A 19,347-nucleotide genomic window follows, 5' to 3' on the forward strand; every position below is an offset into this window, starting at 1 on the left:
TGGAACCCATAACCGGTGCACATGACCGGTGTAGCACCGGTGATGACCAGTGCCCTTTGAGCCTTCTCCAACTGCGGCGACCCTCTCTAGATCTCGTGACCGGGGCACCATAACCGGTGCACACTGGTAAGACCGGTGCCACTGGTTGCTGTTTCTTCGCGCACTACTACAGAATTGGACATCACTGCCGATCTTATCACTGCCGGATTTTGACAAACCGATAGTGATAGTCTATCACTGTCGGTTTTTGGCTAAAACCGACAGTTATAGGACACTAATAGCCCAACCGATACTGATATTCGGGTCTTCACTGTCGGATTTAGCCAAGAACCGGCAGTGATATTGGGTTATCACTGCTGGTTTTAGTCAAAAATCGACACTGATACTATCACTGTGGGTTTGTGGCTTAGAACCGACAATGATATGCTGCAAGAAAACTTCATAAGTTTCTTATATGATGTCCGATGAAGAAGAACTTTATATAAAAGTTGCAGTACTCGATGCGATCTACAACTTTGTAGTTCAAACTTTTTGAATTTGAGATCGTTTGGATGTCCAAATATTTTTATTTAAAATCATTTATCTAACGAAAATTACGTTTGATTTCTAAAATTTAAAATTTGAATTTTTCAAACGACCTCGGATGGAGAAACGCCCAAAACAAAATTTGTAAATCTCAAAAAGTTATGCAACTTTATAGTTGACAACTTTTTGATTTGAAACCATCTTGTTAAGGAAAACTACGTTTGAATTTCTAAAATTTGAAATTCAAATTTTGCAAATGGCCTCGGATGGAGAAACTACCAAAATAAAAGTTGTAGATCCTAAAAAGTTATGAAACATTGTAGTTGACAACTTTTTGAATTGAAATCATTTTGTCAAGAAAAACTATGTTTGAATTTCTAAAAATTTGAAATTTGAATTTTTTTAAACGACCTCGGGTGGACAAATAGCAAAAACAAAAGTTGTAGATCTCGAAAAGTTATGAAACTTTGTAGTTGACAACTTCTTCATTTGAAATCATCTTGTCATAGAAAACTACGTTTGAATTTCTCAAATTTGAAATTCAAATTTTGTAAACGACCTCGAATGGAGAAACTACCAAAATAAAAGTTGTAGATCTCAAAAAGTTATAAAACTTTGTAGTTGACAACGTTTTCATTTGAATTCGTTTATGGTCCCAAATACTCCTTTTAAAATCAGATAAACATAAAATGGCTAAGACGAAAATCTCATTTGGACACAAACAGCATGTAGGTGGAGTGGTTAGGGGCTGAAGACGCGAAGCAGGAGGTCAGGAGTTTGAGCACCAGTGGCCAAGAAGCGCGAAAAAACACGTAACTTGTGACTGCCCGGTGGGATCTCTCTTGGTATTAAAAAAATCCTATTTTTTCAGTGTATTTTTTGGCTTTCTACGTCACTGTCAGTTTCACATCAGTATCAGTTTATAAGAACTGGCTGTGATGTCAACCCTCATCACTGTCGGTATATCACTATCGGTTCAAAATCCGACAGTGATGGAGGTTTTTGAGCCGACAGTGATGTTAAGATCTGTGGTAATGGCGCTACAGCCACTTTGGACACCGAGTCCAATGAGGCAACCGGTGCAACACGGGTCATGACCTGTGCTGCTAATGCAACCGCCCTTTCTTCATTTCTTCATCAGTTGATAGTGCGGGCTTCTTCTTTCTTGCGTCTTGGATTCTTCTCTTCTTTTTTGGTTGCCAACACATCTTTTGAGGTCTTCTTTTCGGTGTTGATCAACTTGTTTTCGTCCCAAACCGATCCAAGTCCGCACGTGCATCCTATTGAACTACAACAAAAACATTTGGAACCATATTAGTCTAACTTAGTCATGTTGATCATCAAACACCAAAATCCAAACTAAATGAGCCAAGGGTCCATTTTTCTTACACTAATAAGTTACCGAGGACTCCCTGTCACGACTTAGATAGTCTAGGAGGCAGGGTTATAGATAGAATTCCGATCCGTTTACACAGGGTTTTCCTAATAGGTTATAAGGAAATTTATCAGATCCTATCGAGTTAACATGCACACCTTGGCTTCCATGTCTTCTTTGAACAGTAACTTACTTTCGAAGTCTGCAATATTACCCGTCCGGGTTGGACTCTCCCTTTGAAAGCTTCGGTCCACCCCGTCTGTATTGGGGTCTTCTCCAGGCGGTGAAGTATCTATGTCCATAACACCGACACATCTATCCAATACTCCTATAAATGATATTTGGGACAGACCCATTATATTTAGGACTTTATTAGGAGAGATGTACCGGAGACTGATACAGATGCTCTAAGTAGCCCATCTCTAAAAATCTATTCTCTGATACTATTGTTGTCTTTGAGCTCTCGAGCTCCAAAATTATTTATAGAAGCGATAAGATAAAAGTGTGTCCTCTAAAAACAAAAGTCACTTTCTCTTAAAATCATTTTTTTATAATAGTATAAATTGACTCAAAAGTTTATAACATACATGAACAAGCTTTGATTTGCATGTGCATGTTCAGCATATGGGAAATTCAATGAGTGCTAATTGAGGTCATGTTTTTTCGAATGATTGATTAGTTAGACTTAATAATTTCGTCTCACGAATTCATCACGGCTTCTATAATTAATTTTATAATTAGTTCATATTTAGTCTTTCTAATTAGCATCAACACCCGAACTTTGGATGCAAACACCCCTCAGGTGCCCAAGACCTTACACGTACACCCCTCAGGCCACTGATGCACATGTCAGCGCGCTCAAGCGGGAAATAGACCTTCCGCATTGCATGGCCCAACTCCTCCATTACTGTATGGGCTCTATATCTCAAGAGCCGTCCGCCCAGTGGCTTGTAAATCAGGCCCGCTATACTCAGGGACGTCGATTGGCTTCTCTTTTCCTTTTGGCTAGCTCTGGTGTCTCTACTTTCGTTGGGTCGACGGCTAACTAGTTCGTTCTTCCGCCGAAGTTAAACAAGTTTGCAACACGAGTGCTCATAACAAAAGTGGGTATTAAATTTGTTTGAAACGACAAGCTGTCCATGTTAATACCACGCCGCTGCCCTCTAGAAGGCGGGAAGCCGTGAAGGTCCTCGTTCCGGGGAGTGGCCGGCATCGTGATCCGGTGATGGACGTCGAGTAGGCTAAGCGGTCCTAACGTTTTTGCCTTCTGTATCCACAGCCGTATAGTCCTTTGCTTCTGTTGTAGCTGCTAGGCTTCTGCTCTACCTGATCGACAAATCCTAGCTGATCATGCACACTAGCGTCTTGCCAGTGGGCATAGAACAGCCGGAATTCATCGATGTTGTAAAATAATTCCTTTCGGCTTAATAAAATACGGGTATATACCCGTTCACGAAAAAAATATTTAGGGTTCTGTTATGTGTGTGTGTGATGGTCGCAAACATACACCATGTTTCTCTCGTTGCATAGAGTGATATGTTCGTGCAATAAATGGACAGGCGAAAAGGTGAATTTATCACTACTACAGAAACGATTTTGCGCAGCATTGCACTTTTGCACTCCGTGGCGGGCTCCTATTTGTATCCGCCGCGGTAAATCCCACGATTTACCGCGGCGGACATTTTTTATTTACCGTGGCGGGCACTTTTGCCCGCCATGGTAAATCGATTTTCCGCAGCGGGCAACGTTAAAAGCCCGCCACGGAAAAAGGCCTGGCCCAGCTCGAAGCCCATTACCGGGTTTATATAAAAGGAGAGGAGTTAGGGTTTGAGCCTCACAACACTCAGCTCCCTCACTCAATCGTCCGCGCCTCCCCTCTCTCCACTCGCCTCCCCTCTCTCATGGCTGGGACAGCCCCCACCCACGCAGCGGCACAGATCCACATCGGTGGCGCAGGCCCGGGCGGAGCTCCCCGCTCTCTTGCCCTCGAGGAGGCGACGCGGCGGCCCGGGCGGAGCTCCGGCATGCAACCTCTCCTGCACTCAACCTCTCCTCTCGTCCATATCCAGGATCGCCGTGCTCCCTGACTCGTTACCTCGCGCGCCCTCGGTGAGCTACGTTTGTTTCGATTTACCAGAAAATCCCGTTTGCTTAATGTTGCGCAGGCTCAGATCTGATTGCTGGATTCGGCGTCTTACGGCTTGAATCGAGCTGGGAGCACGTGGATCTGAGCACGGGGGATACAACAAACCCGCGTGCATGAAGCCTTGGATCCGGCACCGGTTAGTCCTTGACCGCAAGATTCTTGTTGTTGTGTTGGTGGTCGAGCATCACGTGCGCTGATCTGCGGTGTTGTTGCTGATCTGACGCGTTGTTTTGCTTCGGTTTCCAGATCTGGCAAAATCGCGATGTTATTGGTGGTTCCGTTCGGAGCGGGTCTGTGGCGACGAGCTCCGGCGGCGGCGAGCTCCGGCACGGCGGATTCGGCCCCGACGCGGGTGGATTCAGCGGCAGCGGGCTCCACCGGGGTCTCCGCAGCGCAGCATCGAGCAAGGTCGCGCGCAATGGCGCAGATCCTACGAGGATGATCTCCCCGGCGGCAGATCCAGTATTGGGTTGTGAATGGGCTTGTCGATGGGCTCGAGAATGGGCTCGCCGACGGGTTCCTAGGTTTTTTTTTTGTTTTTTTTGAAACGTTTAACCGCGGCGGGCATCCTAACGTGCCCGCCGCGGGAAATCGATTAACAGCAGCGGCCAAAGCGGCCCGCCGCGGGAAGGCCACGATTTACCGTGACCTTTTCACGCTGGCGGACGCGTTTGCCCGCTGCGCAAAAGCAAATTCGCCCACCGCAGAAAACGTTTATGTAGTAGTGTATGTACGTGCATGCATGGAAATGGCTGAACGCAGCAGCCCATTTAATACCATTACTGGCCCACGAAGCACCACCTTCAAAGCCCTGAAGCCCATTGAAGGGATTGTAACGGTATGGATATTTTCCGACCGTATTCGAAACCGAATCCGTTTAGAGGGGTTGAGCAGCCTGTTCGGTTGGCTAGTTCATGAAGAAGTACTGCTGGCTGATTTATGTGAGAGAAAAATACTGTTCCGGCTGAAAATTTACGATCGTTTACGACAAGCCACAGCCAAACGAACAGACTGGAGATCTGTCCGTATCCGAGTCCGGATATCCAACATCCGATACCGTATCCGTATCCGAATACTCAAATCGCATATTTATGATGTCGATATCCAATCGTATCCTATCCGACATAGTTGACATTATCCGTATTTGAATCCGAATCCGGACAGAAATATGAAAACAAATGTAATATCGGTGATATCCGTCCGTATCCGATCCGTTTTCATCCCAGAAATATGAAAACAAATGTAATATCGGTGATATCCGTCCGTATCCGATCCATTTTCATCCCTAGTAATTGCATATACATTTCACGATTCAAATTATTTAGGGCCTGCAGGCCCAACCGGATTCGTCAATTCCATCATATCCGGACGGCGCTGCAAGGCCGCAAGAAATAACGCCCAGACCTGACGAATTGCCCGGCACATACAAAAGGGCTTTGGTGTGCCCACGCATAAATAAACTGTTGGTGCAGTGCAAGAGATGAAAACTGCGTTCATCGGTTCATGGGTGGCTGAACTTGGTTAAGCCAAATCATCGACGAATGTTTGACCGGTCAATGCAACGCTATCGGTGTGGGATTTCATCATGCGCCGTTAACGAAGAGACATAAATCCTGAAGACGTATACAAGTATATACAACATATTCTGTCTCTTCCTTTGCTAACTCTTGTGTTTGAATTCTAAAATCTATGAACTAAGAAAGTATTTTTGGACTCTAAATGATTTCAAATCAAAAACTTTTCAACTACAAAATTGTAGATTGTATTGAGAACTACAACTTTAATTGGGCCTTAGCAGTGAATTAGCAAGTGAAGTTTAATTCATGCCAAGAGAAACGATTTACTGGGACAGGATATGAAGGCTTTTTTGGAAATTTTTTTTGGATATGATGCATTTTTTGTACACGTTTGGGAGGAACAGCAAGAGAAATAAGGGGATGCAGCAGTAGAAAACATGTTCACATTGGCAGGCCTCAAACTCTCCGGGCCTATGGGCCATGGGCCGTGAGACTACATATCACCTGTGCGAATTTTAGGGGTTTCGATGCCGAGTGGGCCAGACGGCCCATAGTTAAGCAGGCCGAAGGCCATTAGATTAGGGACATCCTACTTCGGCTGATGACATATAATTTATTTCTAATTTATTTAGTTCATTTATTTATTTTATTTTTCCATTTTGGTATTTTAACTTGTATTTACATTTCCCTCTCTCTCTCTACCGGAGCTTTTTCCAAGAGTTTACTGTTAAATAAAATTTATATTTTAAACTCATATACATTATATAAAACAAATGGATATATTTTTTGAAAAATTATCTCTATATCTTTTAAAGCCTAATTGACCTCTTGAGATATCGTGAAAGTACGATTTACTTTCCTGGTGACTGGTGTGGCGCCACATAAAATGAATAATGTAGCCATGTCAGCGAAAACCCGCTTAATAATAAGTTAAATCAGATGATTTCAACTGTTGAGAGGTAGATTGGACTCATTCAATAGTCTAGAGATTGATTTTTTCAAAAGAAAAATGCACTCGTCCTACCTAAAATGGGCCTTGGGCTTCCTCTTATTAGTCACATATTTTGTTACTTGGGCCGATTTGTCGCCCTCTCGTTCCCCTAGCCCAGTGCCCCGACCCATCATGTCGACTCTTCTTTCCCGTTCGCTACAGTAGAACAGGGCGACCGAACGGCGATTCGGCCGGCTTCCGGCGTCGATTTCGTCGGCGCCTTCTCCACGCCTTCGACCAGCACGGCGCGGGCAAGCGGAGAAGCCTAGGGTGTCGATTACTCTACCAGGTTTCCAGATTATCTCGTTGCGACATTGAATAAAGTCACCCCTTTTCTCGAGAAAAAAAGCCCAGTCCTGCTTACCAGTCGTCCTCGCGCCGCCGCTGCCTCCGCCGGCAATGCAGGGCACCGACAATGTGAGAAGCTAAGGTTCGTTGCAATGGTACCCGACCTCCCTTTGCATCCCGGGATACATTTCTTTTCTCGCGCTTTAGTGCTTGATTGGATTCTCCTTTGCAATCGCGGTCATTAATCCCCAGTCCTGCTGCAGATCTAGAATCTGGTGCGTTTCTTTGCCCTGCACTGCACTAGGGCTATGAGGTAGACTAATTTTCAGCGGCAGACAATGTGAGGGTGTGATATGAAGTGGAGGGTGGTAGGAGGTTTACCTAACAAACCAAATGGGCGATGGTGTTTCTGTTTAGGTTCTGCTACGGGAGTAGTGACTAGTATTCAAATGCCTTGCCAATATTTTTTGCTGGATGTTAGGCTGTTTGGTCATACCCATAGTTTTAAAGGTGGTTAGGCGTCCAGGCGAGTGCTTGGTACGCCTGGACGCCTTAGGCGGCGCCTAGGGGACAAAGGCGCCACTGTTTCCCAAGGCGAGCTGGGTACGCCTGGACGTCTAGGCGACGCCTTTCAAACACTGGTCATACCTAATGTAGTATGAATTCCCTCCCAAGGTGCTTACAAGTGGAGAGGTGATTAGGTATAGAGCGCCAAACATGTGGTACCATGGCGAATTATCCATTGACTTTTGGCTTTCTTTCTGAACAATTACAGAAAACGGCGAATCTATTTAGTGCGCAGTGGGTTAACTTTAGAAATCTAGTGAATTTATTTCGGAGGGCACGTGTGATTTTCCTATTTTTTAATAAATGGTGTGTAGAGAGAAAGCGAGCGCATTCTTGATCATATAAGTTTCGCATTACCCACTCCTTCGCCTTCCAGATATTTTTTTTTTTGACGTCACAGTACTTCCTTTGGATCATTAAGCTATTAGTATCTGCAAATGCTTACCGAACTATTTTAGGTATTAGGGAACATGATAACTTTTTCTTGATGACTCAAAGGTTCAGAGATTGATTACAAGATTAATCAACTACAGTTCTGTTATGCTCCATTTGATTTTTGTTTCAGATAGTGTGTGCTGACATTGGGCTGTTGAAGTATCTGGTGTATCTACTGCTCTACTCTATAGCATCTATTTGACATGTTCAGCCCTATACTGTGGCAGGACTGAAGTTCCTTTGGACAATTTCAATAGTGAGGTGCCTTCTGGTTGCTGTACCCTTGATATTCATGGATGCTTCCTGTGTTTGATTTAGGATCATTGCCATGCACAATGTATCTGATTTTGGATCATTTATGGATAATAGTTTGCCTCGTCTTAGTTTCCTCATTGTTTTTTTTTTAAATTCTGTTAATACGCCTGAATGAATGGCAAGTTAATAGTGCTTTTCAAAATATAACATGCTGCCTCATAAATTCTTAGTTTCCAAATGGGCATATAGATACAATACACATTTTTTTGTATCATAGTCTTGTGATCTTCTGGTACTTCGATTTCCTCCCTGATCTAAAAGAATCATAGTTGCATGACACAGTGGAAGTTTTCTTGTTTATAATGGTTATTGTTAGATAAGTAAAACACCATGGCCATAATCTGCTACTCTGCTTTGCTATTAGGCCCACCTGACGTGCTGCCTTTTGCTGAATTGTTTTCCATTTGTGAATTCACTATATATGTAGATGTAGGTAGCCCCAACATGTGTCCTTTTCCTTTTTACAACTTGCATTATTTAATTTAACAGAAGAAAAAGGAAAGAAATTTTTAATTCTTATCCATATCAAAGCTTTTCTCCAAGTTGTATGCTGTGGAGTAAAAGAGAGCAGTGATGGCTGGGTCTTTGTGGTCCATGCACTACCTTATTGCTCAATTAGAACAAAAATCTTAGCTTAATTATTTGCAGGAGCAGTTTCAACAAGTAGCTGGCTAAAGAGGTCTCAAGTGCAGAGCACTTATCAACACTTTTTATTTACCTTATCACACACATTAAATTTCTTATTTGTTGCGTGCATTACCTGAAACTTCTTCCTCGTCTTATTGGTTAGTGTGATTTAACTTTATTATTAAATACTAATGCTAATCAGCTTTATAATTATCAAGAGATGAAATGATAGCTCACTAACTCTTGCACTGAACCTGGCAGTTCTGTTCTGTTCAGTTGTACTGACACATCTACAGTAGTCCAAAAGTCCTCACCAATATTGGCCTGAAAAAGCTAATGGTAGTGCATCCAATGCAAGAAATCAGTGGGTTTATCTTGTCACTGGTGTTTCTGGCCTGTTTCAGAACTTACCTATGGACAAGCTGCATATGTGTACCAAGATCTCTATTGGAACTGAACTTAAGAATAAACATGCTGTCATTCCTGCTCTTTATTACAAATAACTTGTGGATTTGTTCCTGTTAGACAGGCTATTAGTGGCCTAGCTAGGTTTCAGCAGTGGTTGGGCTTAGGCCCATGCACTTAGGGTTGCTGCTGCCTATAGCTCTGGCACATGTATCCTGTACTTGCCAATCATCAATCTAATCCCACGCAATATTCCTCGCTTACAGTTTCAGTTTGACATGTTGTAAACTAAGTTCTTGTCTATCTTGGGCTCTATTTTATTGGACGAATATTTTTTATTCTCAGTCTCCTTTCTATTTTTCCTGAATCCGGATACAGTTTTATCAAGTTTTATTTAGGACTAAAGTTCTTTTGGGCAGGAGGAGAGGGGAGGGGGGGGGGGGGGGGGGGGGGGGCGCTGGCTATCCCTTGTCCATGAAGGACGTAAGAAATGATTCGAGCTTTATTTAGAACTGAACTCAAGTTTGGAGAAATCAGCAAATTGTGTGTCTAATAGAAATATTTCATCATGGTTAAAATCTGCCTTTATCTTATCCTAAGAAATTATATAACTTTAAATTTAACATTCAATTTGTATCTTATTCTATTGAATAATAACTGCAAACCAGATTATGCTGTTATTTGTTCAGCACAATAATAACAGAGATAAATAAATATATCATGCATATGGAGCGTCCTTGTATTGCACTCTATTCCACAAACTGATACAAACTATTTTGCACACTACATAGATACATACACCATAAGCATACCTCCAGTGTTACAGTAGATTTTAAAATACTGAAACCCATACTAATGCAAGCATAGCTAGGAAGTACAAGTACTGCAAATCTGCTAGGCAGATAGCTGAGTGACCTGATCTATATAGATGTATTCCTTCAGCCTTCAATAGCGAGGCCTTATTTACCATAACCAAATAGTGGAGCGAACATCATGGTTTCTTCATCTTCTATCACATCATGATTTCTTGATCTTCCATCTTCCAGAATACCTCAGGATATTTGTAATCCCACATAGCAGGTGATGGTAGATGACAGGGGATACTGCTGCATGTCTTCTCTTTTCCTTCAGCAATACCCAGCAAGGCAGGTGCCTGCGGTGCCTCAATCTCCTTCCATATCTGATCCATGGGATATCCATCCATGGCACTCTGTGTGTTCTCGAGGGCGCTGGTGACGCAGCTACCATTGTGAGTGTCACCACTGCCCATCCCAATGACTCGAACGGTGTCAAGAAGGCAGGCTTGGTATGTCAGTGAGGAGGATGAGGATGAAGGTGATGACAGGCTCATCTTCCTCTCCTGTGCTTTCTTCCTCATATGTGTTCTCCAGTAGTTCTTGATCTCGTTGTCTGTGCGCCCTGGCAGCCTCCGTGCTATCCTAGACCACCTACATATGGAGAATTTGACTGAGTTCTGTCTTCACCTAAATTTAGTAACTAAGAAAAGTTACTCTCTAATCAAACCTGTTCCCCCACCGAGCATGGAGCTCAATAATAAGGCGTTCTTCTTGTGGTGACATGCGGCCATGCTTGAGGCCAGGGTGAAGGTAGTTCACCCACCGCAGGCGGCAGCTCTTTCCTGTCCTGTTGAGGCCTGCATGAACATAGAGAGCGTATAGTATGAAGAGGGCTGGTTAGACAGGAAGACATTTATGTTTGCGACTTTGCGCTAAGGATAACAAAATAGCTACCTAAGTTGCAGTTCGCCAACCCCTCAAACCTGAGACTTGGGCAATGAAGTCCCAACGACGGTCACCAAACAGGCGGACCGTGCATACCAGTTGCATGTCCTCCTGCTCTGTCCATGGCCCCTTACGCATCTCCTCTCTCACGGTCACCATGCTACTACCACACTAACGTTGCTCGCTTCTGCCTTGGATAGGCTGGGAACCAGTCTTGGTGTTCTTCTTCCTCTGTGTGCTTGTGGGCTCCAGTTTCAGGTTTAGATCCTTGATGAACTCCAGCCTGATAGGAAGAAGGTAGCTATTAGGGAGAAGAAGCCACTATGTCTTATGCTTCGTACTGAATTGCTGTCTTTACCACTCATTTATAGGCAACAGGAGAAGCTCTTCACTCTCAATAATAAAAAAAGAGGAAGCAGTTGTGTGGTCACATGACGTAGTGCATGTGATTTTAGAATTTAGTGGATCTTATAGATCCTATCATCACTGGTGTTGTGCTCAGACTTAGCTAAGAAATATTTCTTCCCTTGGTTATTGCTTTGAGTAACGTATTGTAGCAGGGAATGGTCAAGTCGTTTATAATGGATTCAGAATACGTGTAATGCTTATCCCTTATCTGTTAGCTTTGTGGGTTGACTCCAATCATTTTGGCCTAAAACAATAGAAATGTTTCTCTTCTTTGTTACTTCATTTAAACGGAAGAAATATGTGTAACAATATGTTTTGTTATGTTTTATACAAAAAAGGGAGAAACTTCTGTGGCTATATTTGTTATGATGATTTGGTATGCTCTTAGCATTATTACCTTTAGCATCTTATTCTTTGATAAGACGAATAGACGTCTGACTCTGAAGTCTGAAGTGGATACTGGTGCTTGCTTTAGGTAACCCATAACGAGGACATGATTTATACCTGCACTTCATGTATGTCAACAATGTCCAATCATTTTTATTTTCCTTTTCTAGATGCTTCATGGGTATTATAAATGGATCATTGCAGGTGTTTTACACAAATTGAAAAAAAATTGTACCCCTACTCTTCATCTGAACCTTTTCACAGTGAGTTATGACAGTTGATTGATCATTTAGAGATTCTTAATGCTAATCCACTAATTTGCTTGCTACATACTGTGCATCCAGTCACAAACCATGTATGGAGTGTAGCAAACTTTTTAGGAACTGTCGCCTATTTCTTTTCCCCTGGAAGTGAAAAGCATTTGCTTTTATGTCAGCTGTTGTCATTGGCACAGAGAACTCCAGCCGTTTTCTCATGTCAGCCATTATCCTAAGCATAGCAAAAAAATCTCAGTCACAAACACACCTTCAATAGAAACAGCACTTAAATTCACAAAATGCATATTCTTCCACTGAGGGTGCCTCGTAAAAAAATGTTCTTTTGACATTAGTTGAGTTGAACCACGTAAAAGTAACCCTTTGTGTGCCTGTATTGAATACTAGAATGACTTGTGCCATTACGCAGAGCTTTCCTGATTTAGTGATGATACTGTTGATAGCATATCTGCAGTGTTTCAGATGTATAAAAAATGTTATGGTTTTTAACGGATTTTTTTTAATTGAAGGTACTCCGTAGAAGCTAACACTGATATTACTGGCAGAATATGGTTTAGGTATGCTGGCCGATATAGCAGACGCCAAGTAGTTTTGATCATTTACTTCTTAAATTGTGCTTCCTTTTCTTGGTTCAGCATCATCAGAAATTGGCATGATTTTTCACATGGCATCTGTCATCTTTGTTATATTTCTGACGTCCTTGTTGATTGATAAGTGAGTGAGATGAATGATGGATCTTTCTAAGCTCCTGGCTATCATTGTATCACTCATTACTGTCCTTTGTATATCATTTATGGGTGCATGGATATGAAATGACAGGTTTCTAGACAGTGGGGCCCTGAGAAATTTTTTATCTTCAAGACCTAACTTCTCCATTGCCATAGAATTAGTTGTTTTGATCTTGAAAGGTTCCCTTAGCACAAAGTTAAATACCATTTCATGTTTGTGGGTCATGAGGCTGACCCGGATGGAGGGTAGAAAAGGCATGGAAGGAGCTCTGATGTGGATGCCACCAACCTGTGCTGCAGTCCACTTTGTGGTGGGGACGGTCTATCCAACTTGTTATCTTGGCATCTATCCTGCTTTTGGAAGGCTCCCTGTATACTGAACACTGCTCTATATTCCACTAATGGAGAGCCGAATAGTCCTGCTACCATTGCTCTGTTTGTTTGTTTGTCTTTTGCACTTCTTTCATCTGTCTATATGTTGGTTGCTGTAGTCTCTGACCAGTACCAAGAGCTCATCTTCCTCACTTCCCTGGCTGTGGCAGGATGTACTACTGACTTTAGGACTCATCAGTCATCATCACCATGATGAAACCTTTTATTCTGTTTCCATGTCCCACGAAGTGTATGACCTAAGTCAGGTCCTTTTCTCAGATACGCGAATTTGGAATTCTTTCTGACTCTCCATCATGTAGTAGTTAGTACTTAATGAGCATAGAAGTCGTACGTAATGAACATAGAAGTCCAATAAATCTATATAATATTTATGCTTGATTTCATATTTTCACGTGCAAGTATGGCACTATTGGTTTCTGACATGTCTGAAATTTGAAATTATGGTGAAAATAAATCTTCCAAAAACTGTATTTTTTTTACTGAAAGGATTTGTTTTATGCTTATGTGCAGAATCACCAGCTGTCAATCACCTTAACCATCAACAGTCTGAGGATAATTTTCATCGTATGGTGATGGAGACCAGCACAAGCTGATGAACCAGCCAGTTTTCTCCAGCAAATAGGTTGACGAGTACCGTAAGTCTTCAGATCCTTTACGTCTGAATTTTTAATTTCTCGATAAGATGGTAGAAAAATCAGTGCTTCTTACCGCTAGCGTGAACCCTAGACTCTCTATTAGTGTGCTCTAACCTCAGCCATGATGTGGATGCCTGCAGGCCGACGAACCAACCGATTCTCCCAAAAGCATATGGTGATAAGGAGCACTGAATTTCACAGGTGATCCTGGTCCCGGCAGCACACGCCAATGGCAATGCAGATGAGCGACATCACCACCCAATCTTGCTTGATTTGGTCTCACCACACACTAACACTAGGTGGAGAGGAGCCCCAGGGAGCCAAATAAAAGGTGAGCTATCAAAAGCAGCGTCCACTGGGCAGCTGATGGATAGAAAACTAAGGTTACTTTGGCCTGCTGCGGCCTGTGAGGTTAGCACACGATGAGCTCATGATGACACTTGTCCTGTCATGGGGCTTAGTGGAGGTCAGTTCATGCACCCTATCCATTGTTGACGTACATGCTGGGCCATCAACGAGGCAACAGTTCATGATGGTGTTCGGCTTGTGGCCTCAGTTTTGACATGAATTCTCTTAGTTTGTTTTGTAGGTACGGTCAGAACGATGTCTTTGTGAACAGTGGAGTCCGGTGCAGGCTCAAGAGTCAGCCATTACCTACCAGATAGACCCTGACATGAAACATTTTCTTAAGCCTTGAGGTTCGTGATAGGCTAGGTGATCGATCACCCTATTCCTGTTATGGCTTGTTCACTTTCAGTTGGCTCTCAGATGCTGCCAGCTTGATGATTCACATTGCTCTGTTTCATTGGCGACCGAAAGGTGATAGATGCTGCAAGGAACAGAGCTTGTTACCTCGGTTTGTACGTCGCGTGTGACGAATGTTGCCATTTTGCATCGATGATTCCGCTGACCTGCACATTGTATACATAGCTGCTGCTGGATTTGGATCTCTCTCTCTGATGGCAAGGAGTAACACACTACTGATTCCTACAAATGGCTTTGCCCTGCTCACCTTTTCAGTGCTGCAGACAGTTAGAAATAGATGTTATCGACGCATCATCTTGTGTCTTGGTGTTCGTTGTGTCGAGCTTGAGCTTGCTTGGCACTACTCATGATCAGCTAGATAATCTTGGTAAGCTGTGTGATGCTCGGTTCTCAGGAATAAATGTAGGTTAGCGGTATCTTGTTTTTGGACCTGTTTACGTCATGATAATTGTAGGTTGGATGTAAAAAAGGTACTGTAAACTGAATACTCAGAATTGCTATGTAATTAATGAGAATTTGTGATATGGAATTAAGTTTGATGATGAGGTAAGATTAATTTCGTCTGTCTTAATAAAATACAAAATATAACATCAAAATTTCTATTTAATACTAGCTCTATCACCATTGCCAAAACTTAACGTTATAGTGTTATCCAAAGTCAAATTATGTTAATTTTACCGAGTTTATAAAAGAATACCAATATTTGTACCATTAAATAGTAAGGCTCCATTTGGCATAGCGGCTTTACTAGTGAAGTCGTTTTTTTGCATTTCAGTTTCATGAACAACTTTATTGGTGAAGTTGAGCTATTTTTATGACCCCGTTTCTCAAAACATTCACGAGTTAGGAAAAAATAAAAAATTTACCATAATACCCTTAGCCTTCTTTTTCCTTCTCTACTTTTCCTATCTTCTTCCCCTTAGCTTTCTTCCCGATTCCGACGCCCCACGCGACCGTGTCTCCGGCGCCCTGTTGCCAGATGTGCCCTACGGCGTTGGTGGCCCCAACGGGCCGCGCCCTCTGGCATCGATGGCCCCAGCTGGCCGTGCCCCCCGGCGGCAGCGCCTTGGGTGACCATACCCTGGCGCTCGGCGGCCCCAGCCGTCTGCGTCCCTCGGCGGCAGCGGCTGCCCTTTTTTAGTATGTTGCATATGTTATAATGGTTGTACACGTATGTTGCAAAAGTCTGTTCCTAATGTTTCATCTATGTTTTCGGACGTATTGTTGCAAGTGTGTTTATCTGAATATTGCATACGTTTCACACATATGTTGAAGTGTTTTATCTGGATATTACGTATGTTTGTAATTGTTTTCAAGTGTTTTTGTAAGTGTTTTAGAAGCATGTTTCAAGTGTTTTATCTGTCTTTTTTTGTATGTTGCAAGTGTTGCATCTCGATGTTTTAAAAGTAGATCGGATGAATTCAGGTGTGAATCAGATTTTCATCTGTGTTTCTCGCCTCCACGGCAGTTGGTAGCGGCAGGCAGACCACGCCCCTCCAGTAGTGGTTAGCGGCAGCTTGAGGCAGCTGTCAAACGGTGCCTCCTGGCGGTGTGGGCGTGCGAAATGGTGCGCGAAGCGGATTGCAGGCACGGCGTCCGGACGGCCCACCCGTCAGGACGTCAAATGGCTTAATTTGGCGTCCTGATGCTTTCCGGCGCTTCACAATATGATCGCAGTACTTTAGTCAGCTAGGAAGAAACGTTATCTACAGATTTGTTGGCTTGTGGACGGCCAAGGTTATCTTCTTACTGTTGGTTGCGTTGAGCTTCTGCTTGCCTTTTAATCATACTCATCTAAGTAATCTTGGTACGTTGTGATGCCTGATTCTCACGATTATAATTATATATATGCTAGAATTTAGAGGTTTTAGGCTATTATTTTTGGTGGCGCGCATGCACCTTGTATATCCTAAAAAACCGTACTTAATGCTATTATATAATTATGTGGAACTAAGTTTGTTGATTAGGTAAGATTTATTTTATTTCCTGGAATAAAGTAAAAATAATTGAACTTTGTGCAAAAAACAATTATGTATATATAGATTTTTTTTGCGTCTTTTAATGCTTAAATAATGTGCCTTTTAGAGGAAGTGACGTAGTACCAGTTCGAATAAATTATGATGTAAAAAACTAATTTGGGACTTGGTCCAACAAATCAGCACTGCAGTGCAATCCGGCTTTGGATTTTTTTTTTTTTTTTTGATAAGGGCTTTGGGCTTTGGAATGTTTGGGCCTACAAATCTAGTTTCCGTGAACAATTGGACTCCACTCAGACATACAAAATAAAAGTGAAAATCCATGAAGTTGGGCTGGGCTCCCCAGTGGGCGAATGTAGATGGGCCACATCTAAAGCAAAAGTATGTGAAAATGGTAATTCTTTCATTATAATGTAACCACCTTTCTACAACTACAAATGTGCAGTGGCTTTCATTTCTACTTTTTAAACACGGGACATGTGGTACGATCGGACTCCACTAAACAACGAACGATTACTCGATTTAAATCGGGCGAACGATAATACAGCTCCCGCAACTTTCCATAAAAAAATATTTCCATAACTTTCCTTTTTTTAGAAACTTACAAAGTTTTACAAACTTACCATTGAGAAAGCTATGCACAACCCAAACGACTAACCCTAAACAACCCACCTACACATAAAGGTAACACACAAACAACAAAGCCCACCGCATGCTATTGTTGCTAAGCTTATCACCAGTCCACAATAGCAATAGGTAGCTCTAACATCCCATGGTGAACATTAGCCAAAGGTCTTAACATGCCACCACCTACTCATAACAAGCCTCAGTGAGATATTGAAAAGAGACAAAATCAACGTCAAAGTTTCAGCACTCGACGAGATCTACAACTACAGTCAACAACTTTTTTATTTGAGACGTTTAGGGTGTCAAATATATAATACAAAATTCTTAAATTTAAAGTTAAAAGAATATCATCCATTATATATATAGTGACCAGTGTTATGTAGCTGAGATAATATGAAGCTTGAGAGAATGTTGAAGTTGTGGCTAGAATTGCTGGTGATGCTATTTGGTTTCACTACCGCTTTTGGTGTCGGGTTTTTTAAGTGAAAAATTACATGACAAGTCATAATAAACAGTAGCCATGTATTTATTTTTCGTTAAAAGCACAATTTTTATCCGATTCTCACCCTCCTAAAAAATTGATTAGTGAGAGTTGACCCTCTCAACTACCATTCATCTTCTCATCAAAACTTTAACTCCCACGAAATAAACAAAATATTCCTAAAGTCTATATACCCCTATCTCCAACTCCCATTTCCTATTTTAAATTACCCCCAACTAAACATGCCGTGGGGGGTGTGGCAGGTTTCATATGGAGCGAGCTTAGATATACTCTAGGCCTGATTTCATATGCATTGTTTTGTTGTTTTGTAGCCTCGCTCTGTACGGCGGCGTGCTCTCTTGCTATTTCGGTGCTCTCAATGACGCAACCTCTAGGTGTGTGATCGTGGTTTCACTACTGGAGGCCGTGGCTTTGCCGATTGTTTTTACACTCGGCAAAGAGCCATTTGCACTCGGCAAAGGCTTTGCCGAGTGTAGCACTCGGCAAAGTCCACTCGGTAAAATTTTTCTCGGCAAAGGGTTTTTGCCGAGTGCTTTTTATCGGGGCACTCGGCAAAATAAAAAAATAATTTTACCGAGTGCTTGGGGCGGCACTTAGCAAAATATTTTCGGCCGTTGCGCGTCGGCTGTTAACGGTTATTTTGCCGAGTGCCTGACCGAGCACTCAGCAATTTTTTTTATATTTTTTTTAAAATTACTTTGCCGAGTGCCCCAGCCCAGGCACTCGGCAAAGTTTTTTTTTTTTTTTTTAAAAGTACTTTGCCGAGTGCCCCTGCCAGGCACTCGGCAAAGTTTTTTTTTTAAATAATGTCTTTGCAGAGTGTCCCTGTTTAGGCACTCGGCAAATAATTTCTGGATTTTTTTAAAAAAAATACTTTGCCGAGTGCCGCGGCGAGGCACTCGGCAAAGATTTTTTTTTTGAAAAAACTTTGCCGAGTGCCTTGCCCATGGCACTCGGCAAAGACCCCGAGAATTGCAATTTTTTTACATTCCATTGTAACAAACAATATATATATATATATATATATATATATATATATATATATATATATATATATATATACATCAATCATCACATCTATATCACCAACATGCATTATATATCACAAGCACACGCATATTTAATAAATCCATCGAAAATCCGTCACAAATGCACCAAAGTTCAACATCACAAGTTTATTATTACAAGTTCAACATCACAAAGTTCAACATCCCTACTGCGGCGACGGAGACTGCTGGTGTGGCCCCCTGGACAGCGGTGAAGGACCGGACTGCGGCGAATGGTTGACGTGATCAGCCGCCGGTGACACGCTAGCGGGATTGTTTGAACACGCCGATGGAGGCTGCACAAAAGAGAAGAGATTGCATGTGTTAGACTCAAAATTGAAAATTTCGGCAGCACCTCCCCTGCACGGGGAGGTTTCCAACCTGCAAAAAACAATGGGGGCCGATAATCACAACGGCACGAAGGCCGACAATCACAACGGCACGAAGGCCGACAATCACAACGGCACGAAGGCCGACAATCCCAACGGCACGAATGCATTAAACTTTCATACTCACAGGAGTGAAGTGTCGAACTAGAGCTGGAGCTGGCAGCTGCACTTGGACACCCGATGCTTGCCCGATGGTTTGCATGATCTGATACATGTCCGCCATCTGCTTCTTCGTGGCCTCTAGCTCTACGGTCAGGTGCGCTTGCGTCTCCCTTGTCTCTGC

The 19,347-nt window shown here is 42.5% G+C and overlaps 1 protein-coding gene and 1 long non-coding RNA gene across 7 annotated transcripts in view; one reads left to right on the forward strand and one right to left on the reverse strand.

The window, feature by feature from the left end:
- LOC136484184 (uncharacterized) overlaps positions 1 to 15,068 on the forward strand; it is a 42,834-nt gene extending 27,766 nt beyond the window's left edge. For 2 of the 5 annotated variants that reach the window (XR_010765784.1, XR_010765787.1), the window contains exons 2-4: positions 13,635 to 13,759; positions 13,900 to 14,225; positions 14,337 to 15,068. This is a non-coding gene — a long non-coding RNA (uncharacterized lncRNA). Of the gene's footprint in view, positions 1 to 6,722; positions 6,985 to 13,634; positions 13,760 to 13,899; positions 14,226 to 14,336 lie in introns of those variants that run through there. The other 3 variants (XR_010765788.1, XR_010765785.1, XR_010765786.1) reach the window with 3 other exon arrangements.
- LOC136484182 (myb-related protein MYBAS1-like) lies at positions 9,898 to 11,564 on the reverse strand. 2 transcript variants are annotated; one of them, XM_066481405.1, is made up of 4 exons: positions 11,292 to 11,564; positions 10,972 to 11,216; positions 10,716 to 10,845; positions 9,898 to 10,639 (listed from the first exon to the last, which is right to left on the reverse strand). In XM_066481405.1, exons 2-4 carry the CDS (start codon positions 11,090 to 11,092, stop codon positions 10,204 to 10,206), a joined length of 687 nt encoding a protein of 228 aa, XP_066337502.1. In that variant the 5' UTR covers positions 11,093 to 11,216; positions 11,292 to 11,564; the 3' UTR covers positions 9,898 to 10,203. The 2 variants fall into 2 exon arrangements, with proteins under 2 accessions (XP_066337502.1, XP_066337501.1); XM_066481404.1 differs by lacking the exon at positions 11,292 to 11,564 and having other exon boundaries at positions 10,972 to 11,278.
- Positions 15,069 to 19,347: the final 4,279 nt, after the last annotated feature.

This window comes from Miscanthus floridulus, chromosome 9, assembly GCF_019320115.1.
Source record: "Miscanthus floridulus cultivar M001 chromosome 9, ASM1932011v1, whole genome shotgun sequence".
In the NCBI taxonomy this organism is placed as follows: domain Eukaryota; kingdom Viridiplantae; phylum Streptophyta; class Magnoliopsida; order Poales; family Poaceae; genus Miscanthus; species Miscanthus floridulus.